Here is a 27,737-nt window from a genome sequence, read left to right on the forward strand (position 1 = left end):
CCCGCTTCCAAGATGGCCGCCCGGGCCTCAGCGGGCGCTTCCGGCCGCGCCGAGGCCGCGGGGCTGGTAACGGCGGAGCCGCTGCGGCCCGGACCGGGCTGGTCCCGCTGCCGCGGCCTCTGAGGCCTCCCGGGAGCGGCACCGGCGGACATGGCGCTGCTGCTGCGGATGGGGCTTCTCCGCGGCCGCTGCGCCTTCTGGCGGCCGCCCGCCGCCGCCTGGGCCCGGCCCCGCGGCTGTGCCCTCGGCGGCGTTCGCGGCCTGCAGGTAACGGGGCGGTGGCGGGGCCGTACCGAGCGCTGGGGGCGCCGGGGGAGGAGAAGAACGGGGCAGAGAGGCGTCCGGGCTGCTCGGGAGGGACCTGTCGCTGTGCCGAGCCGAAGGTCCGGCGTGACAGCGCTGTTGGGCGCGGACTTGGGGAACGCCGTGGAGATAATGGAATGATTTGTGTGGGAAGGGATTTTATTCTTGTCCGCTGCCATGGCAGGGGCACCTTCCACTATCCCAGGTTGTTCCAAGCCCCGTCCAGCCTGGTCTTGGACACTCACAGGGATCCAGGGGCAGCCACAGCTGCTCTGGGCACCTGTGCCAGGGCCTGCCACCCTCACAGGGAGGAATTCCTTCCCAATGTCCCATCCAGCTCTGCCCTCGGAAGCCACTGCCCTTTGTCCTGTCCCTCCATCCCTTGTCCAAAGTCCCTCTCCAGCTCCCCTGGAGCCCCTTCGGGCACTCAAAAGGTCACAGTTTTGTCACCCCAAAGCTTCTCTTCTCCAGGCTGAACAATCCCAATTCTCCAAGCCTTTCCTTGTACAAAAGGTGCTCCGTTTCTCCCATCAGCTTTGTGGCCTTCTCTGGATTTAGGGCTTTTTCTGTGGTGTAAGGAGAACAATGTGGGACTTTGTTTCATGCCGGGTTTTTGTGGGATCAGTTTGAATTTAAGCTGCTCTGTTCTAGAGAGCATCAATCCTGAGGTTGCCATCTTAGGCCATCACAGGCTGGAAAAAAGAGGAGAACCAGGAAAAATGAGTGAGGGGTTTCAGCCTGGTCAGTGTCCCTGGCTGGTTTAGAAATTGGAGCCTGTGCAGTGGAGGGCAGACAGGGAATCACACTGGAGAAGCGACCAGACTTGTGTTGCATGAGACAGTTCATAAATGTTAGTTTAGATGTTGTGAAATTGCACTTAAGTCTGAATATCCACTGTAGGATTCTTGCTGAGTTACCTCAGGGACAGAGCTGCATTGTCCTTGCTCCTATGCAGGAGGATTGAAAGTCTTTAAAATGTCTTTTTTTTGTTAAAAAACTTTCTACACTCTTAAGAACTAATTTCCAATATGCCTTTAGAACAAAAACACAGACATGGAGAGGAAAAAGGATGAACTATTAAGTGTTTCAAGCATGGGTTGTCTATTTCTACTTATGCTTTCTTTGTTCTGGGTTACAAACATTTCCCAAATCAAGTGGGAAATGCCCAACCAGGAATCCCATCCAGGGCTCCCAGCTGCTGTCCTGACACTCACCCACAGCATTTCCCTGCTCGGGAATCTGAGTCTCAGGGAGGCACACACAAAGCTCAAGCAGCCGCACTGCTTTTCCAATTGTTGTCTTGTTTTTCTTTCTCTCCTTCCTCAGAGCCTCCTGGCACCAACACTTGCCCTACCACGTCAAGGTCTCGGCGGAGCCCTGACAAAACAGCACATAATCCGAGATCCAGTCAGACTTTGGAATCTCCTGGGTGAGTCCCAAGGAGCAGGAAGGGAAAAGGTTTGATTTCATAAGAGAATTGACCTTCCCTCTGCATTCCTGAAAGTGCAGCAAAGATCTTCTGTTCCTGGATGTGGGAGCTGGGGTGTTTGCAGGGATCCAGGGTTGTGTTTGGGGACAGGAATGAACAGTGGCACCTTCCCATGAGGAGCTCAGGAGATTAAAGAAGTGCTGGAGTCGTTAGATTTTGTGTTTGTAGCCTTTTTGGCTTTTATTGGAGTGTCCCCCAGTATTCCTGAGAAACCTGTTTTAATTCCATTACCTACATTTCCTCTAATGAGCATTTCCAATCCCAAGTGTGAGGCTGTTCCTAACTGCCCACACCAGTGTTAGCGGTGGCTGTGCCTTGGGAATTGTGTCCATGGTTCAGTACTAAAGGAATTTCTCCAAATTATTTCCCTTGTGCCATCAAAACAGTCTCTGACCTCTGCTTGCCTGCAGGCAGCACCTCCTGGTTTGCTACATCCAGCTCTCAGGGGAGTAGCCAGAAGAATGGAGGATTCAAGAAGAAATCTCCACAGGAGGAGGATGGTATGTGTGTGCCAGAAATTCCAGAATTTACTGAAACGCCGGGAAGGGCATGCAGGAAGGAAGATCCACCTTTGTGCTTCCCTGTACCTGCAATTTCCCCCTGTACAAGCCTGGGGCTAAGGGAAAGTTGGAAGGAGCATTTTGGTTTAGATGATGGAGTGGAAGATACAGGACAGATTATTGAAATCCTGGAGTGGTTTGGCTTGGAAGGACCTTAAAGCCCATCCAGTCCCACCCTTGCCATGGGCAGGGACGCCCTCCAAGCCCTGTCCAGCCTGGCCTTGGACACTGCCAGGGATCCAGGGCAGCCACAGCTGCTCTGGCACCTGTGCCAAGGCCTGCCACCCTCACAGGGAAGGATTTTCCCCTAATATCTAATCAGGGGATGAAAGATCATGGAAGTGACTCTTCATGGGCCACTTTGCTTCCTGTGCAGATTTCCCCATTGCTGGTTGGCTTGGCATTGCTCCTTTATGAAGAGGGACAGTAATAATTACCTGGGTTTTTTTTGTTGTTTTTTTTGACTTAATAAATTTGTATTAACTAAACCCAGTCATTTAAGCTGGATTTGGGTTTATTTGCTTATATTTCATTTATCTTCAGTGTGGATGTGTCCCTACTTCTGGTGAATCACAGAACTTAGGTATAAATTCTTTAAAGAGCTCTCAGCTGTGTTGCTAATTTTTCTTGTTTTTTTTTTTTTTTTCTAAAATCAGTCTTTCTAGATACTGTTTTCCATGTCTTATTCTCCTAAGCCCCAAGCATGTAAAAATACATTTGAAAATGAGTTTTATCTCCCTAAAAACCTGGGTGACTTGGGTTGGAAGGGCCCATAAAATCATCCAGCCCCTTGCCATGCCTCTAGAACTTTGTACTGCAACTTAATGTCATTACAGACTTTAATATAATTTTATAATTTACTTTCTAAAGCTTTACCTGGGTATCATCAAATGGTGTGAGCACTTGGCTTTTGCTTTGTTGTGCTTCATAATTGAATCCTCTTGGAGTTTTTGCTTTTGAAGTCAGAGGTCATCTGCTGCTGACAGCCTGGCTGGTGTCAGTGCAGTGTCCTCAGGGCCAGAGCAATGGCTTTTCCTTGATGATCTGACTGGGATGAAGTGTTCAGTGGGGGATGAGTGCAGGTATCAGAGTCCATGGGAGGGGAGCTGGAGTGTGGAATTGTGTGAAGCCAGGGGATGACTGAGCACAGCACCTGGAAGTGCTGTGGCTGTTCAAATCAGTAACCAGCAGCACGACGTGCTCCATGGCCTCTCCTCCTGTGATTAATGGACAGCCTGGCTTTGGGAGGGGAATGCTGCCCCGTGTCTCCAGGGGAACACTTGTCTCTGCTGTAATTATTACAGAGAACTCTTCAAACTGTCAGCGCAGCCCTTGCAAAGATTTTAATCAGAGAGTTCACATTTGGGGTTAATGGCAAATCATTGCTTGGTGGAGACTCAGGAGCTGGAAGTATTCCCACAGCTGCTGCTTGCAAGTGTCACATCCAGTCCCGGGGACTCATGTCCTGAGTGCTGTGGGGTGGCTGGTGGTGCAGTGTGGCTTTTGTGCTGTACAGGCAATCACACTTCACCAGCTGAGAAATAGATCGGGTTTGTACTTGATTAAACACAGACTAGAGGAAAGCTTGGTGTTGCCTTGCAAATTTTCTAGAGATGGGGTTCTCTCCTGAAATTATTCAGCTGCAGGTTAAAGGTCCTAGAAAGATCTAATTCCTGGAAATGGGAGAAGTTGTGTCAGGATGTCTAATGGACAGTTTTCCCCTGGGTGATGTTTTTGTGATCACACCCCTGACTGTGTGTGTTTAGAGCAGCTTATGGGCCTCCACTTGGTTTGAAATGAAATAGAGGAAAGTGCTCTAGCAGGAGTTGACTGACACCTCCAAGGAACTTGAACAACCATAGATGGACTTTTCCTGTCAGGATTCATTTTCCTTAAGTATTTTCTTTTCTGCGTAAAATATTTTTATTCAGAACCTGCTCAACTTTCCAGGATGTTGTGCAGACTTAAGTCTTCTATCATGTATTGTAATTTTCCCTAATAAGACTCTAGTGGATGTCATTCTGCAGCCTTGGGATGAATTCCTGAGTCTGAGTCCTAACAAAGCTGGATGCAGCAGATAACACTTGGTGAGGGGATGGCAGGAGAGAACAAAGCGGATGAGCTGGACGTGGAGCCTGAGCTTGTCACAGCCCTCTGAAATGATGACTGCTCTGCCAAGCTGCATTGTTTCTATTTAGGAACAAGCCTTTCCTGTTCAGCGTGGAGCAGGGCTGGGAAGCAGTGAAAAATGAGGCTGTGCCTCTGAAGGACAGAGGACTTTTTTTAGCAGCTGCCTGGGTCATATGTTTGTCCCTGGGTTTTGTTGCAGCATGCGTAGGGCCTAATTGGTGACCTGTGATAAATGCTGGTGTCAGGACATTTGTTATGAATTTGCAAATAAATCAAATCTGGGCTGCAGCACTGGTGCATTAGAGCCTAGTGGCACAGAATAAATTTATTTCTGGGTGTGGAAGGGTATTTATGTGTGCCGTGGTGCTGTTGCTGTTAAGTTGTCTATCAAGAGCAAGTGCAAAATTATATATTGGGAACACTCACATGTGACTGGAAAGAGGAGATATTTGTTGTCATTTGAACAACTCAAACGCTGGCCAACAGCTGACATTGAACTGTGCTGTGACAGCCCTTTACAGCCCACAGAATTGTAAATTTGCCTGTGCAGTGCAAAAAAAAAAATAAGTGTTGTGAGACTGGAAAAATATTTGATGGCAAATAGTTGAAGTAAAACATCTCTTTTCCATGTGTCATTGCTTCAGTGTAGCTGTAGTACAATAAAGTGTGGCAAAGCACATCCAGCACAGGAATCCCTCTTGGATACAGATCCTTAATGTAGGCAAGTTATCAAACCCTCTGAAACATGAGGTGAGTTGTATGGGAGAAAATCCAGGGAATTTGGTTAAGGCAGATGGATTTGCAGTGTATTTGTGTTCTGTGCTAGCTCCCAGTCTCTGCAAATGCAGGTATTTACGGAGGTAGTGGAAGCATTGCTGGAGTTGTGGTACAGGTGCCAGGAGATCAGAGCTCACCTGGAAACAATAATGTGCTGTGGGATTTACCAGGGACACTGGGATTACTCCTAATATTTTCTACTGTGGAACCATGTTGTATAAAGGGGGTTGTAGTCATTCTGCAGTTTGATTTTTAGCAGCAAGGGTCCTGTGGCTTTATTTGACCTCTGTCCTTATGGGGCCAGGCAAGAGAGTGTCTCATTTTAGCCTAGAGTGATATTTGGTGGGATTTTAGTGGGTTTGGTGCACTAGGGCCATGGGAAGCCCAGTCCTTCAGGGGAAACCAAACATGCAGCAGAAAAACCCTCTCCAAACCAAAGTACCATTGTGTTAATCTTTGTTATTTAATTATCCCTTCTTTGTGTCAGAAAACTCCACAATTACACACTAATCCTTTTTCCTCTGATATCTTTTTTTTGTAAAGAGGAGGAGAAACGCAGGAGAAGGGAAAATCAGATGCACCTGGAACGTTTGCGGGCGCTGCTGATCCTCGCCTTCGTGGTGCTGATGCTTCGCTTCATGATCAGCGAGAACAGGGAAGGGACCAACATCTCCTGGAACTACTTTGTGAACGAGATGCTGGCCAAGGGGGAGGTGCAGAGGATCGAGGTGGTGCCTGAGAGCGACATCGTGGAGATTTATCTGCACCCGGGTGGAACTCCACATGGACAAGTTGTGAGTGACTCCCTACAGCTGTGGGTGAGCTTAGATAATACTGTTGAAGGTGATTGAATTCATGGTCAGCTGGTAAACTTGCTTTAGTTCTTTCCTTTCCTTTTATTCGAAGTTCAGGGGGCTTCAAGCAACTGGAAACTAAGACTTCTAGTTTGAATTGTAAAAATAATTAATAATGGCCTGGAGAAAAAAAATCTTGTGTATGTCTAAAAAGCTGGAGAAACTCAATTTTCTTCTACCAGCTCAGTCTGATATTGGAGAAGGTGTCCAGGAGATTGTAAATTCTTTTGACTTCTTTTGTTTCAAAAGTTTTCTGCTGTTTGGATTTCAGTCATGAGTGTTCTGTCAAACTCCATTAGCCTTTTTTCCTAAGACCAGAGGGTTGCTAAATTCACTCAGAGCCCTGGTGTCAGTCATCTGCCCCCAAATCCATTGATGCAGGATCAAAGGGTGTTTTTGAGGCTAATTTTTACCTGACCTGTCCCTGCTGTGCCCCTCTGCTCCTTGCAGATATTGATATGTAATAAATAACATTTCCATGCTGCTGTGCCTTGCCTGTCCCCAGAACGTGACCCTGGTGTACACCATGCGCGTGGCAAACATCGACAAATTCGAAGAGAAGCTCAGAGCTGTGGAGGATGAACTGAATATTGATGAGAAAGAGAGAATCCCCATTTCCTACAAACACCCTGGTTTTTATGGAAAGTATGATATAAATTTGTCCTTACTGTTGCTCTTGTATTGGTGACAGCATCCTTTGCTTGGAAAAAAGTGACCTTTGGCTAAATGTTATCTAAATACAGAGCAGAAAAGTGAGCTTGGATTTGGAGCATTGAATGAGTGTTTCTGAAAGATAAGGTGCTTTAGATGTACATTAATGTTTGAAAAGTGAGGGTCTTAAGAATTCTGTAATTGCAACATGAAAAAGGCCAAAATGTTTCAGGTCAGGGTCACTGAGTTCTTTATCCTCATAATCAACTATGCAAGTGCAGCGTGTGATAGAAATCTTGGAAACAAGTGATGTTACAGCCTGGGCTGTGGAGAAGGCTGGGGATGCACTAATCCTTCCTTCCTCATTATAATGCTTTGATTTTCCCACTGGAGATGGCCAGTGTGTGTAATTCCTCCTCCCAGACACCTGGCAAAAATGTGAAGTTTGTGTTTGAATGATTACCTGGGCTGGATTTCATCCTCTCATCAAAATTTGGATATTTTTAATATATAGTTGAATATATGAAGATAAGCCTTTTTAACTAATCATGCAGTATGAGACCTGCAGTTCAAATTCAGAACTTGCCAAGTTTTTCAGATTTATGTGTAACAGGAAGAGAGGACTGAACAGACAATCAGCCCCCAACGCAAGCTGTTTCCCCTGCTCCTCAAAAGAGATTTTAAACAAATTTTTAAGAGCTGTGATGGGTTGTTAAGTCTCTCAGAAGACCTAATGAATGTCTGGAGGATTTGGTCTCAGTCTGGAGTTGGAGACTGCAAGGTGCAGAGCCTTTGCAGGGCTCAGCTCACTCCACGCTGTGGGCGCTCGGGGTGTTTCAGAATTAATCCTGTTTGCAGAGCAGACAAACTGAAGGTGACTTTCAGGTTTCAGTGTTGCCATTGTATCTCTCACTGAGCAGAAACAAATGCAGCTCGGTGTAGAGCTCCTGCTGGTCTCTTGCTTCAGTAAATCATCCCTCTGTGAGAGGTGGAACACACATTCCTGGTGTAAAGATAAGCACAAAAGTGTGGCGAGGCTGGATGGTTCCTCAGGGATGTGGAGCAGAACAGGGGCCCACCAATCTCAGCCTGTCATCTGACGTAGGATCATTTTTCCTGCTCTTGGGGACAGCCTTTGTTTAGAGCTCACAGGATATTTGTCCTCAGCATGTTTGTCCTGTAACTGTGTTACACCAGGAATGTCATGTCAGCTCCCCGTCCCCCTTCTAATGCAATGGGTATTCCAAAGGATTCAGAAAACTGATAGTGTTGGTGCTGGACCACTTTTTTCTGGCATAAAGGACTCTTGAGAAATTTGACTAAGTAGGATCAAGCAGTCTCTTAATGGGAGACCCACACTGTGATTTCTGCCAGGATTAGGAGAGTTTGAATCCCTGTTGTTACCAGACACTCTCCTCTGCAGTGAGCTCCCTTTGGATGCACTGCCAGCCCCGGTGGATTCTGCTCCATGTGTGATCTGAGTGCCTGGAAGTCCTGCTTGTTTTAGAAACAGAAATGCCTCTGAAGTGGATGGTGAGGTCAAATTTCTTCCACAGCTGTAGGCAATGTTTGCCAGTGTCCTCTGCTTAACTTCTTAGGTTATGTAATGGTTGGGGTTTTATATATCTATATAAAAACCTGCTAAAGTTCCATGTTCTTAATCACGTCTGCTCATTTGCACTCTAGCCTAAATGTCCTTTAAAAGTAGTCAAGCTGGGTAATATTGACCAGCTGAATGCTTCAGTTTGTTCTTGCCTTTGTCCTTTCAGTGATGTCCTTTCCCTGATAGTGACACTGGTGGTCGTGTCCATGCTGTGGAGCATCTTCCGCCTCTTCAGGGTGGCGAGCAGGGCTGGAGGCTTCAACGCTTTTGTGAGTAGCCCGGGTTTTCAGCATGTTTTGCAGCCTGTGGGGAGTCTTGGCTTCTGTTGTTTTGTATCCTCCCCTTTTCCCAGCAAAGTCAGTGCAGGATGGGGATGAACTGGTGCCAAGGAGTCTCCAGTCTTGCCACACCTTGCATCCTGATCATCTCCCTGGTTGGTACCTTAACTGGCCTTAGCCGAGGTCCCTTCCCAATGGCAGGAAGGGCTGAGCTCAGGGAATTTCAGTCCAGTTTGCTGTTTTCAAAGCTTGCTAATGAGCTGCAGCTGCAGATGGTGTTTTTCACTGGGCCCTGCCAACATGCCTCCCATACAGCCAGAAGTAGGAATTGCTGCTTTCTGCAAAATGAGTTCTCAATTTATAAAATATGTTCAGATTCTGGAGTTCATTATGTGTTGGCCTGTTCTGCCCCTGCCGCATGCCTCGTTTGCAACACCAGGCAAACCTCCTCCTCCTCCCCTCTCCCACCCTGGCCTGGATCAGCTGATGAAGCTGTAGGAATCAGCCCGGGGTGCTCTGTCCCTGACCACAGGGATTGGGGATGAAAACACAGTGAATTCAGTCCCTTGTTGGATTTCCCACTCAGTCTCCTCCGCAGTTCTCTTTTGGCTTTGAGATTCTCTTTGAACAAAAGGATGCAGCTGCTCAGAGAAAAGGAATATTTTAAAGAAGTGTTGAGTAATGAGGCCTTGAGGACTAGATTGTGTCCTTGCTTAAGTGGGGACAGCCAGGCCCTGAGTTTAACTCTTCCTTTGGATGTTTCTGAGGCCTCAGAAGTCATAAACTTTCTTCTAAAACAAAAAACCTCCTGAATAGCTGCTTTGAGTAGAGCATACTGAGCAGTTATGAGTGGGATGTTTAACTGAATTCTTGTTTTGACTCTCATGGCTTCACATGCGTCAGGAGATGGAAACGTGGTGGCTGTTCAGTTTAAGAACCTGTAGTTTTGGCCTGGGGTGTTTTCAGTAGAAACCAGCAGCAGCATCAAAGACTGTGCAAAGTGTCTGTGCTTTCACAAGTATTGGCAATTACTTACCACTGACAGTTATTTGCTATCAACACATATTCCTTGGAACTATGATTGTCCCATGTGTATTGAGGATCAGAGCATTCAGAAATCAGGGAGGAGATCCCAAATCAAGTTTTGGACATCTGCGTGTTTTAACAATCATCCCTGCCTGGTCTGCATGGGAGTTTGAACTACAGTGTGTTGGGACTATTACTGCAAGTTTATTCTGTCTCTTCCCAACATGTGGATAAATAGTTTGAGTCAACCATCCATCTGGGAACTTTCTCCAGAACAAAAATCTGTGAAACACCAGTGCTTTGGTGGGGACTTCAGTGGTGTTTGGTAGGGACATCTGGGCTGGGCTGGCTCCCAAAATGTAGCAAACGGCCTTTCCAGACTGTTGCTTTGTTCAAAGTTGTTTGGTCCTTGTGCTGCCTTCCCCAGAACCAGCTGAAGATGGCTCGTTTCACCATTGTGGATGGGAAATCTGGAAAAGGGATTGGCTTCAAGGATGTAGCAGGAATGCATGAGGCAAAAATGGAAGTCAAGGAATTTGTGGACTATTTAAAGGTATGTAAAAGTAGAACAAAACAAATGTTTGCTGCTTTCCTTCTGGGATAGAGGGGTGACTGAGCCAGGAGGGTGTGCTCTGCTCTTCATCCTTTGTGGTTCTGGCCAGCCTCTGTTGAAACAAACTCTGTATGTCCAGCTCCACAGTGGGAATGCAGATGGAGCTGCTCCCATTAGCAGCTCAGAGCTGCCCAGGCTGCAAACATTCTGGGGAAGCTCTGGGAAGCCCCACTGCGGTGCAGGTGCTCGGTGTGAGCTGTGGCTCTGACCGAGCTGTGTTGTCCTTGCAGAATCCCGATCGCTACCTCCAGCTCGGGGCCAAAGTGCCCAAGGGTGCCTTGTTGCTTGGCCCACCAGGCTGTGGGAAGACTTTGCTGGCCAAGGCTGTGGCTACAGAGGCCCAGGTGCCATTTTTGGCTATGGCAGGCTCCGAGTTCGTGGAGGTGATTGGAGGTGAGGTGCTCTGAGGAATGGGGGGAGTTCTCTTTGTGTGTTGTGGAGTTGGAGGGAGCTTGGCTGGACTTCCTGCAAAGGACAGGGCTTGGCATGGAGAGGATGAGTTGGATATATAGACTAAAGAGATAGAAGTTTTTAGTGATGCAGTTCCTTAATTATGTAGTATCTGAAGTGCATTTCTGGTTGCTGCTTTCTGACAGAGTGCAGCTGTGGTCCTTCACCTGCAAGTATCCTCTCTGACTTCCCTGTACCTATTATTAAAGCCCATGACTGAGGCTTCCTTCCTTGTATGGAAATGCAGATGGGGAAAGTAGGGCCTCTCTGTGCCTTGGGATTTCCATCCTTCTCTTTTTCTTCCTTCCTCACAGGTCTCTTGAGACCTGACAAGGGTCAGTATGCAGGAAAATGTTGACTATTTCTGCTCTGAGCTGTGGGAGGAACAGGAGGCCATGTTGGGAACTGGGAACAAAGCTCCTCTTGCAGCAGCTGTAGGAGTCCCTGCAGGTTTAGGAGCCCAGTTAAACCCAGCCCCAGGACACACTGAGCCTAAGGAGTAGACACAAATTTTGGGGCTGTTTCTTTGTGCCTGAAGTGTTGAGAGAGGGCCTGTCGTATTCAGAGGGTTTACTGGTGTCAGGTGTCTTGTTGAGGGCCAGTAACGCTGCTCTCCAGCAGCTCTCCAGCTTTGCTCACAGCTTTAGCTAGCAGGTTCACAGTTTTTCCCTTTCCCTGCAGGCCTGGGAGCCGCTCGTGTCCGGAGCCTGTTCCGGGAAGCGCAGGCTCGCGCTCCCTGCATCGTCTACATCGACGAGATCGATGCCGTGGGCAAGAAGCGCTCCACCAACGTGTCTGGCTTTGCCAACGCTGAGGAGGAGCAGACCTTAAACCAGCTGCTGGTGGAAATGGATGGTCAGTGTTTCTCCCTGCCCTTATCTCCTCGGAGGTTCAGCTGTTAGCCTGTTCATCTTTGTCCTGCTTGAACTTGCCTGGCCTCTGCAGCATTCTCTTGCTGAAGTCTGAACCAGTCTGAGCCCATGTATCCCTTCACTAGTCCCTAAATCTAGTAAATTTTAAGCCCCTGGAGTTTCAGTCATTGCATGTTGTTGGATACTTGCTGTATCCAGTCTGAGACAGGTAGTGGTTTAAAGCCTGGCAGAGTTTAGAGTTCAGCTGTCCTAAAGGGACAGAAGTGATGTATTATATCAATTCTCCTATCCACTGCCTTATGTTTGTGTTGTCTGCCTTGACCACAGGATCTCTGAGATGAGGGAGATAAGCTTTGCAAACGAGTCCTGGTTTGAGGCCACATTTGTATTTGGTTTCTGGCTGTTGTGCACCTGGAATTGGCCCTTTGCTCAGACACTTTCACACAAAGAATGATCCTTTGGCAGTCCTTAGTCCTGTCTTTGTCCAAGCCTGCAGCATTGACCCCACTTGAAATATTTCTTCTGTTGCTAAATCATACTATTGCAGGGTCAGGAATAACCAACTACTTGCCCATCAGGAAGAGTTTGTTTCACTTTTCTCTTCACTGTAACTGTGACTCATAGCTTGACTGTCATGTTGTGTCATCACACTCTTCATATGAAAAATTAGAAGCCATCATGCACCAAAAACATCCCCAGACCTGGGTTCCAACTGCTGGCTCATTACTGAGTGTTTCCAGTGAAGTAGATGATCCTGATAGGAAAGGCCAGTGCTAACAGAGCCCAGCAGTCCTGGCTTGGGTGGGTCCTTTTCTTCCCCTAAGGGTTGTAGGGTGAGCTGGCCTCTGAATTAAATGGAAGCCTGCATGTCTGTTCAGGAATATGTAGTCAGGACATTCCACATCTCTGTCCTAAAAGTGAAAATGTCTGATTTCCATCAGTGTGTAAAAATTAGGTGTGGTTTCCAGAGTGTTTTCCTGGTGAGTCTCAATGCAGAAATAAGAGTTCAGCTCAACTGGAAAGTGAGTTTAGAAGGTAAATATTATCCTCAGTGTGTACTTTAAAGTCCCTTGTTTGCAGTGTGCTGCCTGCTTTATTTTTAAATCTGTATTATCTCATTCTTTATTCGTGTCTCGCACAGATCATGTACAGGGTCCTTAATTTTGCTCAATGCTTTATCAAACACACACTAAAAAAAAAAAAAAAGGCCAAGGAGTTGACAGTGTCAAACAGGAGACAGCTGGCAAGGATGTCAGGCTGGTGCTGGGAACATGGGATCAGCAGGGATCCTGGCACGTGTCACTGGAGTGTTACCTAACAGAGTGTGTCACCTAAAACAACACTGATGTGCCATGTGCAGCACAGCAAAACAGTTCTCAGGTTGATGCAGAATGACCTGTTTAGGAGGGGAACAGTTCTGCCCCAGGAGTGGTGAGTGTTTGTAAGGAAGCCTTGAGATGGAAGGTCGAGAGCTGTGGTTGAGTTTCAGTTGAAGGCTGAAGGCAAGACAATACCATAGACCCGAGATGGATATTAATTGGAGGGAAAAAATGCACAAAAGCAAATCAGTGAGTCATCACTGATTGTTGGATTTCTGTGATTGAATGAGATTTCTTGGAGGGAAGGGAGAGGGAGGAAAGGAGGATCAGAGCTCTGCAGGGGCCTGAGTGCCCCATGAGCTGCACGGGGTGAGTGCAGGCTGGGGCTCGGTCACATTGGTGTGAACATTTTGGAGAAATCAGGGGGCTCTTCCCTGAGCAGCCTTGGGTTCCTTCCCTCTGACAATTTGCTGTGAGCTCGGGAAGCACCAGGACGTGGTGGGAGAAGGGGAGGTGCCGGAGGGAGCCTCTCCACAAAAGCTGTTTGTGAGAGTGCAGGGAGTGACGCACAAACCCCGGCTCTGTCGGAGCAGGTGCCTGCTTTGAATAGTGAATCTTCCCTCTCAAACCGCAGACAAGCGGAAGAGGAATGTGACCCAAATCTCTCCTCTGTTCTGGATGCTTTGAGAGGAGCTTTGGCAGTCCTGGGCTGAGCTGGGGGTTTGTGAATGGAAGTGCTGCAAGGCTTTTGGTAGCAGCTCTTCACCTGGAGCCCTCAGACAAGTCCTGAGCTGTTCCCTGTGCAGCCCTGAGGCTTCCTTCAGGAAAGGGCCCCATTTCAGTGCCGCTGCTCCCAGGAGATGTGCAAAGGCTTTTGGACATATGGCTGGAGGGTAACACAGTGTAACCCTGCAGGTGAGGTGCCCACCAAGCAGTGTGTTGCTCAGTGGGGAGTGGGCACTTGCAGCTTGAGTAGACCCTTTCTTCCTTTCCTTTCTGGAGTGGTTCATTTGTGACCCGTGCAGGAACTCTTTTTTTTCAGGCTGCATTTTCAGAGCTGTCTCTCATTTGTTGATGCAATGAGGTGTTGTTTTTATAGCCTGTTCCTTTGGCTGATCTTTGCCTGTGACATGCCAGGTGGTGTTGCATTAAGCAAGTAGGGCAGAAGCTGATGTGAGGAGGATGCTCTCAGTGCTTCTGGTTTTTTTATTTGTTCTAATAGTCAGACCTATTTTAAGAGAGTCTTCCCAGCTGCAAGGCAGATAATGCACTGTGCCATCTAATCCTGCCATTCCTGGAGTGCCTGCCAGTCTCTGCTTGTTTATCCCACTCCAGAGTGCAGTGTGATACACGCCTGAAGGATGCTTGGCTTCATCCTCTCCGGCAGCTTATTTAGGCAGGAGCCTGCAGAGAGGGAGCACCAGGTCTGCTGCAGCACAGGCTGGCACAGCCAGTCCCCTGTCTCACCTGGAACTTTGATCTGTGCTGAGCTCTCGCACGCTGACACATTTGGCAGCTCTTCTGCTGGAGCTGAGAGCTGAAACTGGCCCAGCTTACGTGCACGGAGCTGCCTCTCCACAGCGTGGGACTTGGCAGAGGGAAGCACATGGGACTGTGGTGTCCTTTCCCTGGGAAGGCTGCTGTGTGCCAGGGCTGGGGAATGTGCTGGAAGCAGGTGACTCACGCCCAGGGGTCTGCAGACACCTGGGGGACTGCAATAAATAACCGTGTGGGGCACTGATTCAATGGGAGCTCTGGCTCCCCACCCAGGCAGCACAAAGTCTGCCCCTCTTTGCCCTCCTGCAGTTGCCATTGCCCTGCCTTCCCTTCCCCAGGAAATCCTGTCTGTCTTTGATGCCTCCATTGAGGTTGCTGTCAGGCAGCCTGTAAATCCCAGTCCTTCCTCCACCTTAAAGACCTGGGGACAGAACCTGCTCTGACTGGCTTGGCCAAATTCTGTGCTGACAATCAGTTGAAAGCTTTTGGGTTGTGTTTTGTGTCTGGTGTGGGTTCTGCAGGGCCCTGCACGGTGCCTGTAAGAGGTGAGGAGGCAAAGAATAACTCATGGTGTAACATGGCCCTTGTTGGGTGGCAAAGCTGTCCTCTCTCTGCACTAACCTGAGCAGCTCAGAGGAAAGCCTGTCCCTTCCCTGGTGGCATGTCTGTGACTGAAGGCTGAAAGTAAATAAAAACTGAAAGGGCTTTCCGTGGAAATTTGTGGAAAAGGCTGTTTCAGCTCGGAAATGCTGCTTGTACAATCTGGAGGTAAAGGCTCAGGAATTGACTTATCCTGGGGGTGAGAAGGTATCTGTGAAGTCATCAAAAACAGAGATTCTGTTCTGGGTTCTAGTTGGAGCAATTTCTGAGTGTGGCAGTAGGAAGGAGAAAAAGAAGTCTTAAGCCAAGACTTGCTAAGTAAATGAAAAGGGGATTTCAGAGTATCCATGATAACCAGGGACTGGCCTGGGTCACCTGGGATGTTCCTTCCTGGCTTTGCTCCAAGCTGCAGGGCACGTTCAAACTCAGCACCCCCAAAGGGTGCTGTGCACACCCTCTGGCTTTGTGTAAAGCTCTGTGCTCCATCTCCAGCCCACTGTGTGCCTGCAGTGCAGTCTGAGGTGGGGAAAACCTCCTCCTCTGCTCTTGCTTTTGGCAGGAATGGGGACCACGGATCACGTCATAGTGCTGGCTTCCACCAACCGCGCCGATGTCCTGGACAACGCCCTGATGAGACCTGGGAGGCTGGACAGGCACATCTTTATTGATCTCCCAACGCTCCAGGTGTGTTTGACCTGCTGCCTTGTCCTTCCTGTGACTGAGCTGTCCCAGCCCCTGCTGGTCTCACTGGCCTGGCAAGGCCAAGCTTGGAGGAGATGGAGATGTTGAGCCTCTGTTTGCCTTTGTTCTTGTTTCTGTGCTCTGGATCAAGGATTTGTGGTGCTAATGCAGTGGTTTGCTCCTCTGAAGTGACAGCTCACTGGTCTGGAGGTCTCTGCTCTGGTAGAGCCTTGGTAGTAAATACTTCTGTGAGGTTCCCTTTGCCATGCAGATGCACAGCTATGTTTGTGTCTTCAGGAAATTGGGAAGCACCAAATTGCAATTGGCTGGTGTGAGAGCTTAAATTGTCATGTGCCTTGAGCACTATTTTTTCTGTAGGTTTATTGCCCTCCCTATCCTTGTAAGGCTCCTCATTTTCCTTTAGGCAGCCTGTTAAGTGACTTTCTCCTTCTGAATGCTTTTTAAATCCATTTACAAGAGTCTTCCATGTCTGCTGTGTTGACATTTGTAGCAGAGTTCTGGGAATAGGCTCAGCTGCAGTGAGAATCTGTGTGCTGTGCCAGCACAGGCTCTTCCTCTCCCATCTGTGCTTCACTGTCCTCCACAGAGTTTCAGTGAAAATACCTTAAATGCCTGATAGAATCCGGCCCCGGAAGCATGAACTGTGCAGCTGCCCTGAAGAAGGAGGAAGGGGAAAAACCCTGGCAACTGAGCCCATTGTTTGAGTCAGGATCTCCTGGACCAGCTGAATGAGTCACTGGTGGCTGCTCGCCAGCAGCATTTCACCCCCACCTCCATCTGGGAAATGGGTGCAGGCTGAGGAGCTGCTGGATGGGCTTTGCAGTCTGTGGTTTGTGCAGGAGCAGGTCGAGGCAGTCAGAGCTCCTTCCTGCCAGGGCTTATGTGGTGAGGGAGAAGCTAAGACAGATCAGAGTGAGAGTTGAGGAGGGGAGAGTGGCCCTGAGAGAGAAAGCCATGACTCAGGGAGAGCCTCGTGCATCTGTTGGGAATTTGAGAGCTGAGTGTTTATCAGGGCTGCTGGAACTCTGCAAGGAGAGCCCTGCCCTCTGCTGGCACTGTCGCTGTCCCCTCTGCCAGCAGTGCCACCACCCTGCTCCCTGCCATGACAGCAGGGCCCTGCTGTGATCCCTGGCTGGGCTCAGGTGCTGGGTGTTCTTTACAGGAGAGAAAGGAGATCTTTGAGCAGCACCTGAAGGGCCTCAAGCTGATCCAGGATGGCAGTTTCTACTCGCAGCACCTGGCAGAGCTGACCCCAGGATTCAGTGGTATGACATGTTCTTGGGCTGCTCCTGCTCCACTCGGACTGGAACTCCTGGGTGCTGGGGGTCTGACAGGGAGTTTTGGTCAAAAAGGGCATTTTTTTCTCCATTTCTGTGGAAAACAGAAAAAATTAGTGGGAACCTGACCAGCTCCCTGATGAGCAGTTATTCATGACTGTTTTCAATCTTCTGCAATATGTTGGACTAGCAGGGTGGGGAGGTAAGGAAACAACCCTTTTACAATGCCCAGGTGCCTAACTCACAAGGGAAGGAACCAGTCATGCTCCTCTCAAAGCTGTTGAGGGTGAGGTGCTGCACTTCAGAGGAGAGATTGTTAAATTGATTTGTATTACCAGGAAAGTGATGGAAGGAACAAGGAGGAAATATTTTGCTGATCAGAGTAGAAATTGGACAGCTCTGCCTGGCTCCTACATCGAGCCTGCTTCCAGGGTGGGTCCCTGGGAGCTTGAAACAGTGCTGAGCAAGGGGCTCCAGAGTTCCTGTTTATGTGGAGTTCCTGGAATATCCTTTCTGGGTTTCCCCTCTCCCAGGCCCCAGCACACTGCCTCTCCGTGACTGCTCTCAGCAGCCCCCTGCCACCATCACCCACCCACACAAACTGGGAACAGATGTTCCTTCTCTGCTCTCCGAGGTCGAGCAGAGCAGCAGCCTGTGCCAGCCCACTGCCCACACCATCCCTGTCCCTGGGAGCCAGCCTTGGCCTCAGCCAGCTCCTGGATTGCTGAGCTCTGTGTGGTATCAGCGTTCCCTGCCAAAGCAGTTGTATTATTCAAATCCAACATCAACACCATGGGCTGGGGTTACTCTCTGTTCCTGAGGAACAAAGAGCACAGGCTGTTTGACTTCCTTAGGTCCTTCTCCAGATTTGTTTGTGCCCATTCCTTCTCCGAGTTCTCTGTCCCATTCAGAGCCAGTGTAACTCTTGTGAACTCATGTCTGCAGGAGCTGACATAGCAAACATCTGCAATGAAGCTGCTCTTCACGCCGCCAGGGAAGGGCACAAATCCATTGATACCTCCAACTTCGAGTACGCCGTGGAAAGAGTCATTGCAGGTGAGAAGTGCAGCCATTCCATGGAATTATGGACTGGTTTGGGTTGGGAGGGACCTTAAAGCCCATCCAGTGCCACCCCTGCCATGGGCAGGGACCCCTTCCACTGTCCCAGGTATTCCAAGCCCTGTCCAGCCTGGTCTTGGACACTTCCAGGGATCCAGGGGTGGGCACAGCTGCTCTGGGCACCTGTGCCAATGCAGCAGCATTTCTTGGTATTGCCTCAGGGTCTGTTCTGCTCAGGTGAGGGGGTTACATCCCAGAAAGATGGGTCCAGACTGTGCTCTGGCCTGAAGGTCTTCAATGACAGTCACAGAAAATTCTCTGAAGAAGACCCCAAATGGCTCCATTTTCCTGAATCTGAAGGAGTCTGAACCCATAGCTCAGGGAAAATGGCCACTGACAAAATAATAAAGAGGAAAATTCAAATCCATGTTGCTCTTTCAGTTTAGAAGGTTGGAGGGTTGTGGATTGTTTGGGTTTTTTTTAAACAAGAAGAGTGACAATATCTCTGAATTTTTCTTGCTTCTCTGGACACCTGCTACATAAATATCAATAGCAAATAGTCTCTGCATCCTCACCAGCAAGAAATTAGAGATTTTTCTTTCTGCCCTCCAAGCCCAGGCTTTGATGAATTGGCAGAATAAACTGCAAGACAGTAGAGCACTGTTCTCCCTCTGAGAACGTCCTGTGGCCTTTCCCTGCTGCTTGTGCCATTGCCAGGAGAGGAGCCTCTGGAGATTTCCCCTAGCAGTGTATTATAGGGAGGGAAAAAGAGTTCCCAGGACTCTAGACTTCACCTGAGGGATTTGAATCTGGTGGGTTTCAGACTGAACTGCCCTGGAGCTAAGCTGTGGATCTCATAATCAGACACTGAACTGCTTCCAGGCTCCATTCCCAGCAGGAGCCTGGGCACCCAGACTGGCACTCTGCCTTTTTAGTGGAATGTGTGGAACAGGATGTTTATACTGGGTCAGTTACTTCCTGATCCTGGAATTAAGTCCTGAGTGTTTGCTTTATCAGAAAATGCTCAGAGAATTCCTCATGTAAAATAAAATGTTTGAGAAAATTCCTCACAGCTTCACCTGTTGCAGAAAAATAAAGCCCTTGCAGTGCTTTGGTTAAAAACACAAATCCCAAACTGTACTCAGGAGCTCCCAAGAGTGGGCAGGGAGACAACTGTAGTTGTAACACAGAAATTTTCATCAGCTGCAGCAAAGATCACAGAATCCTGGACTGGTTTGGGTGAGAAGGGACTTTAAAGTCTATATTCCAACCTCTGCCATGGCAGGGACACCTTCCACGAGCCCAGGCTGCCCCAAGCCCCATCCAGCTTGGCCTTGGACACTTCCAGGGATGGGGCAGCCACAGCTGCTCTGGGCAACCCCTTCCAGGGCCTCACCACCTTCACAGGGAAGATTTTTTTTTCCCTAATATTCCAACTAAACCTTATCTTTTTTAGTTTGAAGACATCCCCCCTTGTTCTGACACCACATGCTCTTGTAAAGATGTGTTCTACTTTCCCATCTGCAGGAGCACAAGCACCAGACTTGTAGAGACTCACTTGCCTTTTCTTTCTGAGCCTTGCCTTAGTTCCCCAGACTGGAAAAATAAAGCAAAAAGCAAGGCTGGGGGGGCTGGCAGCACAAGGGATCTCTGGGATCCATGTGGTGGGGCATTGCAGGACATGAGCTTTGGCAGTTAAAGCTGCCTGGCCTCACTCAGGCTCTGGTGTGTGTAGGAAGCCACAGAGTCTTTTTGTTGCTTAATCAGATTCTCTCATATTAGCAAGACTGGCTATTTTTTTAGACAGATTCTAAAAGACCCCAAACAACCCCCCAGGCCCCTGTATTAAATGTACCCTTTCCATGTCATAGGAATGCTTCTGGGTTTCACAATCCAGAGGGCATTTCAGTTCCTATAAAAGCTTTTCTTGAAAGAAAGAAGATATTACTGTGCTTTCCATTAAGAGCTTCTGGTTTTAATAAGAGTGGGGCGGAATCAAAAGGGAGTTCTGCAAGTCCAGAGGCCCTGTCAGCCTTAAAGCTTTGTGTTGCTGTAAGGGAGGAGCAAAAACTTCTCTCTGTGGTAGTTCCCATTGTGTTTTTAGTTTGGGAACAGAAAGCAGTCAGTCAGGTCTCCTGGGAGTGAGGGTAGAAACCTGCTGAGCACACAGAGGCTTTTAGGGCTTGTCTTTAGAAGATGGAGCCTGTTTTCTTGGTGGGGTTTGTGTAAGGCCAGCAGAGATGCACCAGAGTTGTTTCCTGGGTGGCTTGTGTCATGAATGTGATTACTGCAGGCTTTCAGGGGGCTTCCATGCCTGGAGATTATGTAGGAAAAGAAATAATCTTGGTAGGCACACTGTGTGCTATTGTGAAGAGCACAGTCCCTCCCTCAGTGGGCTGGCAGGGATTTTTTAAGTGTCTGTGTGTATATATATATATATACACACATACGCATATACATATATTTATAGAGATACATAGATACATCTTTCTGTGGAAATAGCCATACAGGGCCATGCTCACACACTGCTGAGGGCAGGGTAAGGGACTGACTGATAAAAATCAAGGCTATTGCAGTTAATCTGCTGTTCCATCGTGCCTGGTGGGGCACAGCAGTTTGCAGGGTCCCTGAGCAGTGATTTTACAAGATTTGCCACGCTAATTTTGTTGTTTCCTTGTTTAATAAAACCCTTGACTTCATTTAAAAGTTCATGTTAATAGAACGTTGTTTTCCAAGGCATGAAGCGAGCTTGGTGCAATATTAAGTCTGACTGGCTGCTCTCCCCTCTGCTGCCCTGGGCTCTGTGTGGGGATTTTGGCCTGCAAATCCTGGGACCTTTTTGCATCCAACATTCTGTGCTGTAATGAGTGCCTGACACATTGTGTGTTCTGTACTTACTTTTCCTATGTGCTAGAAATTTACTTCCATGTATCTTTTTTTTTTTTTTTTAACCCTTTTTGGACTTGCTCTGCTGAGTTGGAAAATAGATATTTTTGAAAATCACCTTCCTGGAGGAAGGGTTAAATGTGAGTTATGGCTTCATTTGCTGTTCTCAGGAGCCTGGGAATAAGCTCATACAGAGCATGCCATGTGTAATCAGAGACATTTCCAGGCTCTGGAGAAGGATTTCTGTATCTGCTCCTGGACTTTAGCTGATTTGAACTCTATTAATGCACAATTTTCTCAACTGGGACCTTGTGTTTATGATTCAACATCTCTCTTCTGTCTTGTTCTGCCTAAGGGACTGAAAACAGCAAAATGAGCGTGAGACTCTAGCTAGTCTCATTTTGAGTTTTGTTGTTTGGGATTTATTTTGTGTTGTTTTCGGATTTTTTCCACCAAAAAAAAAAAAAAAGTTGTTGTTTTACAGATCCAGCCCTGGGAAGAAGGTTCTTGAGCTGTGATCAAATCAAATGTCAAATTATTTGTCTAATGATTAAGTCTGTTGTAAGGAGGAGTGGGAAAAGTTTCTGCCGGGGTTTTCAAGCAATCCCAGGCATGGATTGCTTTCCACCTCAGGACCAGGGAGCACCTTTTCCAAACATTTTAGGTTTTTAGGTTTTGCTGCCTCCCCCTCTCCAGAGTCAGCCATGCCCTGGGCTGGACCAGGTTATGCCCCACTGGTTGCACCTGCTGATAACTTATCAAACCCTGGTGTGTGTTCCCACAGGCACTGCCAAAAGAAGTAAGATCTTGTCACCAGAAGAGAGGAAGGTGGTGGCGTTCCACGAGTCCGGGCACGCGCTGGTTGGGTGGCTGCTGGAGCACACCGAGGCCGTCATGAAGGTACCTCCACTGCCAGGGAGGGGGGTCCCAGGGGCTTCCCTGTCCAAAATGGCCTTGTGGCACTTGTGTGCAGCTCTGCTCAGCTCTGTGAGCCTGGGGTTGTGCTACTGTAGAAAAGTAAAGGGCAAATACAGAATCACGGAATCGTGTTCCTTGGAAAGGACCTTTTAGGTCATCGAGTCCAACTGCTCAGCACTGCCCAGCCCACCGCTAAAGGAGAAGTTCAGGCTGGATATTAGGAATAAATTCTTCACTGAAAGGCTGGTTAAGCATTGGAACAGGTTCTCCAGGGAGGTGGTGGAGCCACCATCTCTGGAAATGTTCAAAAACAAGCGGACGTGGCACCTCACAGTACGGTTCAGTGGGTTGTGGGATTTGGTCAAAGGTTGGACTTGATGGTTGTGGAGGACATTTCCAGCCCTAATGATTCTGTGATTATATAAACCATGTCCCTGATTTATGCTGTAGAGAAATCCATGATTAGGTTCCATTGATGATAGTGCTGGTGCAAAGCTGATTAACAGCTATAGGAGAAGCCTTGCAATTAAAAATTACAAACAACTGAGTCTCCTAGTGCTGCTGCTCAGTCATGCACTTCCAGGCTGCTCTGTGTGTACACACATCCAAATGTGATCCCTTTCCCAGCACGTTGCAGGCAGTGAAGCCACTGCAGGAGTTGCTCTGATACTGATGGAGAGATGTGTTTTCCAGACTGGGAGGTTGTCTGCCCGAAGCCCTTCTCTGCAGGGAAAGGCCTGGGATGTGATCTGTGCACATCTCCTCCAAAAAACACTGGGGGAGGTGGGGGAGTGAAATGAGGAGGGTGACAGCTCCTTGGCCAGTTACCAGTAGCACATTCACTCTGAATGACCCATTGTGTAAGCAGAACTGGTGTTAATTACTCTCATTTAGTGGGTGGGGAAAATGGCTGTTATTTTTCTGAAGGCTCCTGTCTTTCTGCAGGTAGTCCCAGGGATTTTGGAGCAGAATCAGTGAACTCCATGTGGCCTATACACTCCAAAGTAACTGCTAAATTCTGTGACTTGCTGTTAAGGATAATTTCCTGAGCAGGAAGTGTGTTTGTGTGTGAAGGCAGAGTGCTTGGTTTAGGAATGAGGACACGCTGCTGTCCTTGGCCATGTCTCTGTAGGCCAACCTGTCTGTGGCTATGGACAGACTTCACTGGGAATGCAGAGGCCTCTTCCTGCCCTCCCTGTGGTGCTGCAGGGAGAGCTCTGCAGTTCTGTGAGCTGAGGGACCTGCCCTGTGTTGCAGGTGTCCATAGCCCCTCGGACAAACGCGGCACTGGGATTCGCGCAGATCCTGCCCCGGGAGCAGTACCTGTTCACCAAGGAGCAGCTGCTGGAGAGGATGTGCATGGCCCTGGGGGGCAGAGTGGCCGAGGCCATCACCTTTAACAAGGTCACCACAGGTGAGGAGCCAGAGCCTGGCATGAGCAGGTGAAGGTCCAAGGGGATCCGAGCAAGGGATGGAGGTTTCCCATGCTGGCAAGAAGAAATGTCACCTGGTGTGTTTTGACACTTGCAAGCATGGAGGTCTCAGGCTGGTTGTCACTGTCTTGTCTCAGACTTGTCCCAAAGCCTAAGGCCACAGCTGCAGCTACTGGTGAGGTTCTTGAGAAAACCTAGAACTTTCTTTGCAGTTTCCAACTAGTTAAATCCAAATAGGATCGTAGAATAGTTTGGGTTGGAAGGGACCTTAAAGCCCATCTCATTTCATCCCTTGCCATGGGTAGAGACACCTTCTATTAGTCCAGGTTGTTCTGTGGGCAATGGCAGGTCTGGACTCAGGTGAGCTGGCCACAGAAGGGTCACTGCCACTTTTGAGACCTGCAGGAACGTCCCTCTAGTGGGTTGAGTGTCACCCCCATGGGCTGCAGTGGGTCCTCTGCTCTCTCCACTGGTAGGACATGTGTTTGTGCAGGATGTGCTCTTCCTGCACTGAGCTGGGAGCTGGCCAGCAGTGTGTGTGTGTGTCTTTCCTGCCCAGGAGCACAGGATGACCTGAAGAAGGTGACCAAGATTGCCTACTCCATGGTGAAGCAGTATGGGATGGTGCCCAGCATCGGGCAGATCTCCTTCCCAGAGCCAGGGAGTGCCCCTGGCATCGGCCGGCGCCCCTTCAGCCAGGGCCTGCTGCAAATGATGGACCACGTAAGGCCACCCTGGGCTAAGGGCTTCTTTTTGTTCTTTGCTTTCTGCAGTTCACTGAAAAATGGCAAGTGGCTTACACCCAAACAATTTGCATTTTGCTGTTGGCCGGTGAGTGAGCACTTACCTGCTCCATGGCCGTGTCAGGACTGTGCAGTGAGGCAGCAGGAATGGGCAGAATCCCACCTGGTTCAGCCCAGTAGCCTGTGCTGTGCAGGGCTGAGATGGCAAGAAATCTGTCTCTTAAACTCACAGCTGCACAGTGTGGATGTATGCACTGCCTAGATCAGATCTAACCAAATTGCTGGACAGCCTGTTTTGACAGGAAATTTGGCTTCATTGCTGAAAAAACACATTGCTTTAGTTCAAAAGCCAAAAAGCTGGAAACAAAAAAGCTCTATTTTAGAAGCACCATAGCTGTGCTTCCTTGGGATTTGTGCTGAGCTGCACCTTTAGCTCCTGGCCAGACTTAATCTGCATTTCCCATTGAGCTGTGCTAGGACAAGACTTCACTGCCCCTTATCACCAGCACTCCTTGGGCCTTTTTCCAACCAGATTATCCATAGTTTCTGTTGATAGGAATCACATTCTGCCTGGCTCAGTTTGCAGATTCCATCCCTCAGTGCTCTCCTTGTTTAGCCACACATTGTGTTTGTTGCCACCTACACCCCAACTCCCTCTTCTTGTTTCTTCAAGGAAGCCAAAATCCTGGTGGCTCAGGCTTACAGGCGCACAGAAAAGCTCTTGCTGGAGAACCGGGACAAGCTGCAAACAGTGAGTTGAATTGTGTGGGGGTTTGTTGGTTGGTTTGGGTGTTTTTAACTGGTGGTTTTGCTGCTTTCTGTGCTCTGTAGCTCAGCTGTTGCAGTGTTGTCTCTCTCCTAGAAAGTCTTGTAGTGGGAGTGTTGGGAACGAGCGACTGTTTACTGTGTATCCCCCAGATTCAGAGCAGGCACGGGAGGAATGTGTGTGCCTTTCCCAGCAGTGAGTAGTCTGCCTCCTCACACCAGCTGGTGTTTGCAGGGTAGATAGAAGAGGAGGAGTGCTCTGTGGAAATGATCAAAGCTGGAATTTGTGTCCTTCACCTGCACTTCTCTGCTTGCCTCTTGGCAGTGCAATTTTCTGGAGAGCTGACAGTGACTGTTTTTGGGAAGCCAAGCTAGTAATCAGGTGGACAGTGTCTGGCTTTGGTGCAGGAATATGGCTCCTGTCACTTTGGCTGATGGGGACTGGTTCCTGCTCTCTGGTGACTCCAGGCAGTTTTCACCTCCTTAATGACTGATACACCAAAGAATCTTTGTTGCAGAGACAGAGCTTTACCTCCTTCCCTTTGTGTCCTGACAGTCCCAATCCAGCTGAACACCCTGGCATGTCCCCACCTGTGCCAGGAGCTCTGTGCCCAGTGCGGAGCCACGCTTGGATCACAGCACCCTCTGCATCTCCTTGACTTCCCTTCATAATTCCAGTCTGTGACTTCCAAAATGACCAGGGGTCAACTGAATGTTGCCTATTTTGCAAATCAAGCAATTATTTTCCTTAAATCCTGTTTTTAAACAAACAAGAATAACAACAACAACCCCTTGAGCTACTCAATGTCAGGCCTCCAGTGCGTGGTAAGGAGAGAGCTGGGACACGCTGCTGTCCCCGGGACAGTGCCCTGGCAGCTCTGGAGCAGGGATCCTCAGGGGTGTCTCTGCAGGCTCCTCTGTCCTGCTGCTGCCATGTTAACAGCAGCCAGATGTTTGCTAGAGGCTCAGCACAGAAAAACTTTAAAGTGCAGCCAAAGAATCTCCAGAGTCAGTGTTTCGGTTGCCAGGCCAGCGTGTCACATCTCGTCAGCAGGATCGAGCAGTTCCACTCTGGACAGCCACCTGCTGCTCCAGAGGGGTGGTGCTGCTGCCAGAGGGGCCAGAGAATTCCACTCTTCTGGAGAGGAACTTGTGCTGACCTCCAGCCCCTGCCTGCAGGAACAGGCAGCTCTTTGTTAGCACTGTGTGTACAGGGGAGGCTCTGGGTCTGCCAGAGGTCTCCATGCTGCTGCTTTGGCTCTTGGGCAGGGCCACAGGTGCAGTGACAGCAGCAGGAGGGACACTTCTCTCATTGTTCCTGGAGCTCTCATTCCAAATAATTCCCAAGAGCTTGCTTTGTTGCCTGCAGTCACACTGTGTATTCCTGGCCAAACGTGCTCTTGGGAGCGGTGCCGGAGCCTGGAGAATTTGGTCTTGGCTCCAGTAGCGTCAGGGTCACCCCGTCTGTGGTGGCACAGCCAGGCTCTGCTCCTGGGCGGCTGCAGGTGCTGAGGCCTGAGTTGAGCTTACAGTTCAGACCAGCTCAGAGAAGCAGTTCTCTGCTCTGTCCAGGGGCTCCATCCCTCATTTTGCCTCCTTCCCCTTTTGCAGCTGTCCAATGCCCTCCTGGAGAAGGAAGTGATCAATTACGATGACATTGAAGCGCTGATCGGGCCCCCGCCCCACGGGCCCAAGAAGATGATTGCTCCTCAGAGCTGGCTGCAGGCAGAGAGGGACAAGCAGGACACCAGGGAGGAGGAAACACCTCCCCAGCCACCAAGCCACGAGGAGGAGGAGGAACCACGCCTGAGACCAGTGTGAACCCACGCCCGTGTGGAATGGGAGGGCACAGGAGGCTTCTTTTGGACACAGACCCTCTGCCTCCTCAGCTCCTGAGTCAGAGGTGCTGAGCAGGGAGTTGCTGTGCTGCTGCTGCCACCCCAAAATTAAGGGATGGCTATGTTGGCTCTTTGAGCTTTATCCTGCAGGAAGGAGAACTCCTCAGGATTTCAGCATTGATTCCTAGCAGGGTGGTGGTGGTTAGGAGTTGGGTAAGTCTGATCTGCTGTGGAAGTTTCTTGTACACAGGAGCAGGGAACATATTCCAATGAGTGGAAGGTCCCATGAAAGCCACTTCTGGCTGTGCTCTGTGTCCTGGCAGGAGGGCAGGGCTGTGCCCTCAGCATGGGGACAGCCCTGTGGGGCTGAGCTGGGCTGCTGCAGCTCTTGTGTAACCTTTGAACACAACACACAAAGAGCCCTGGCTGGAATAAACTGCCCACAACGTGCTGCTGTGTGTGTACAATGTGTCAGGCTCCGGGGGTGTTTTGGCACACATGAAGCTCATTAGAGCTGTGGAGTGGTACAGGACAAGGGCCTCCTTCTCCCTGGTCAATAATTTATGTCCAGTTTTTACAGCAAGTTTTTCTCAAGCTGAGGTTGAGGCAAAACTGTGCAGAGCTGAGCAGTGGGACATCGAAACCAGCTGTGCAGAGGGTGACTCTGAGCACACATGGGAAAGACTGTTCTGAACTGCTGGTTCTGAGCTGGAGAGGTGCTCTTGGAAATCCAGCAAAAGCAGGTGTGTTTGTTGGGAATCCTCAGGAAAAGCTCCTTCATCCTCGAGGCTGTTGCAAAACAGGCCCTGCTGACAGGGTTGTCTGGTGTTCATCAGGGAAAGCATTAAAGTGGTTGTTGCTGCCTGGAGTGCCCTTGGCTGGCTGCATCTTTTAGGAAGGATTATTGTCTGGAGTTACTCCATCAGGACTGTCTGTGACCTGAAAGACCCCAGCCCAAGCCTGGATTCTGAGAGCTCCCAGCCCTCGGGCCTTTGTCTCAGTCCCAGGCTCCTGTCCCGGGTCAGGCTGGAGCTGGGAGCCTCCTGCTTCCCTGGGAGTGTGAAGATGTTCTGCTCTGTGTCTTCTCCCCTGTC

At 49.2% G+C, this 27,737-nt stretch overlaps 1 protein-coding gene across 1 annotated transcript; it reads left to right on the plus strand.

Moving 5' to 3' along the window:
• SPG7 (SPG7 matrix AAA peptidase subunit, paraplegin) lies at positions 1-27,094 on the plus strand. Its single transcript, XM_021526923.3, has 17 exons — positions 1-267; positions 1,630-1,732; positions 2,203-2,292; positions 5,803-6,053; positions 6,619-6,758; positions 8,534-8,636; positions 10,099-10,224; positions 10,515-10,677; positions 11,416-11,589; positions 15,582-15,706; positions 16,887-16,989; positions 17,947-18,057; positions 21,731-21,846; positions 23,122-23,278; positions 23,857-24,020; positions 24,714-24,791; positions 26,417-27,094. The coding sequence occupies exons 1-17, from the start codon at positions 151-153 to the stop codon at positions 26,624-26,626; spliced, it is 2,331 nt and encodes a 776-aa protein (XP_021382598.1). The 5' UTR covers positions 1-150; the 3' UTR covers positions 26,627-27,094.
• Positions 27,095-27,737: the final 643 nt, after the last annotated feature.

Source organism: Lonchura striata, chromosome 11 (assembly GCF_050655825.1).
Source record: "Lonchura striata isolate lonStrDom1 chromosome 11, ASM5065582v1, whole genome shotgun sequence".
NCBI lineage: Eukaryota > Metazoa > Chordata > Aves > Passeriformes > Estrildidae > Lonchura > Lonchura striata.